This window comes from Perkinsus marinus, assembly GCF_000006405.1.
Source record: "Perkinsus marinus ATCC 50983 genomic scaffold scf_1104296954682, whole genome shotgun sequence".
NCBI classification, from domain to species: domain Eukaryota; phylum Perkinsozoa; order Perkinsida; family Perkinsidae; genus Perkinsus; species Perkinsus marinus.
In genome coordinates, this window is record NW_003208022.1 from 1 (window position 1) to 1,733 (window position 1,733).

Genomic DNA, 1,733 nt, shown 5'->3' on the forward strand with positions numbered 1-1,733 from the left:
CCCCGACTCATGTGGCTTGGCAGGTAGGCAGCTTGCAGACATGTTTTTATCTTCAACCAATTTAGGAATTTAGTGAGGAAGTACTGTCGGAGTTGGAAAGAGTGAGAACATATTTTAATGATGTAAATTCACGTTGATGGTTTATCGGTGATTTCTGATTGTTATTAGATCCTTTCGAGGTGGGCGTCGTGGATGGAGGATCTCCTCGGTGAGGCAGCTGTGGTTGCCGATCCGAAGGTACACCCGAAGTACAGGAAATCCTGTGCGGAAATCTACTTAGAGTTGAACGAGTTATGCAACTTTGTCCGCCTCAATTCGGAGGTAGTGCTTGGCCTACCGAGGTTAGCTTATGTCTGCTGATAGGGCGCCAGAAAGCTTGTGAAAAAATTCGACAAGTTCCACGGTACTGCGCACCGTGCTGAGTTCCTCGTCGGCTGTGCAGCTCTCTGTGAGATGACCGATATGGTCCAAACGGAAGTCTTGCCTATGATAAACTCCATTCAGAAGAGGTCACTGTTCTTCTATATCTTGTCGGTTGTTGTTATTCCTCGTTTTCATAGTTATGCTGCGAGCTTCTGTGGTGGTGATAAGGCAACTGCTGTGGACGAGTTGTCTCAAGCATTATCAGAGATGTTGGTTTGGGACCGCGGTACGGTATGGCATGATTTAATAAGGCTCGAGAGGTAAGGGGAAACGGTTGTATCAAATATTCTCAGGACAATAGTTTACATGTGTAAATCTGTTTGTAAACTCGACTAAACTCGGCTGATCATCCAACTTGCAACGAGTCAGTAATCCTGCCTAATACAGGACACTTCCCCTGGCCTGGGGGGGTCCTCATAGAAAGGAGTGTATTCGTATCCGTCTCGAACTATGTTATGATAACATCCATAGTTATATAGACTCCATAGATGTGGGCGTCAGGACCATCGAAGTCACAACGTAGGCTGATGACACTATGTATACCTCCTCGACACGATCATTATGTATGCCCCAACCGTGTTGTTAACCCATTGATCGATATCCGCGATAGGCAGAGTGGTAACACCCCCTCACTAGATGTTGAATCCAACATAGGGGGGCACCGCCGCGCTGAGCTGCTACTGCTGAGCCGTATCTCTGTGATCGACTACTCGCGTAGAGACAGTTCGCGCTGATCAACGCGAATTGAGTCGGCAGCGAGGGGAGTTAACGTCATCATCTATACGCTTGAAAACTCACCAGCTATTGTAACATCCAAGCTCTTTACGAGTGATACGTTGTTAAATCAACAATTCGATAAGTAGTTCAATATTGTTATATACAATAGACGATTCATCACTCATCATCAGTAGTGAAGGCGAATTGCTGTTGTACGACGATCCTGTTGACCTCATATCCACGTGGCGCCTGCTAAGCTCTCCGATCATTCCGACCTTTTCAGGCGAAGGTCTAGGCTAGGCATCGCCTCTGGTAGCGTACAAATCCGGTCGACTCAACGTCGCGAGTCCACTTTACAACGTTCATCTTCACTTACCCCCGAACAGGATAAGGCGCGCAGCTCGTTAGTAACCCCATTGTGTGCGTCAGTGGAGCTCAAGCAGCTACCTCAACGCGGTTGTTGGGGTTATATTAGAGACTATTGGCTCCCAATTGTGGTTTATACAATCGTTTTTGCGGTTTTTTTATTAATTTTGCTGTTGGACATTCCTCGATTTGCAACATCAGCAGCACGATGCCTCGCACTATTGTGG

General features: G+C 46.9%; 1 protein-coding gene across 1 annotated transcript; it reads left to right on the forward strand.

Annotated features, from left to right (window-relative positions):
• Window positions 1-192: 192 nt before the first annotated feature.
• Window positions 193-687, forward strand: Pmar_PMAR004917 (hypothetical protein; the record flags this gene model as incomplete). The annotated part of the gene is made up of 3 exons (XM_002776031.1): window positions 193-321; window positions 364-509; window positions 561-687. 3 exons carry the CDS (start codon window positions 193-195, stop codon window positions 685-687), a joined length of 402 nt encoding a protein of 133 aa, XP_002776077.1.
• Between the last annotated feature and the right edge of the window lie 1,046 nt (window positions 688-1,733).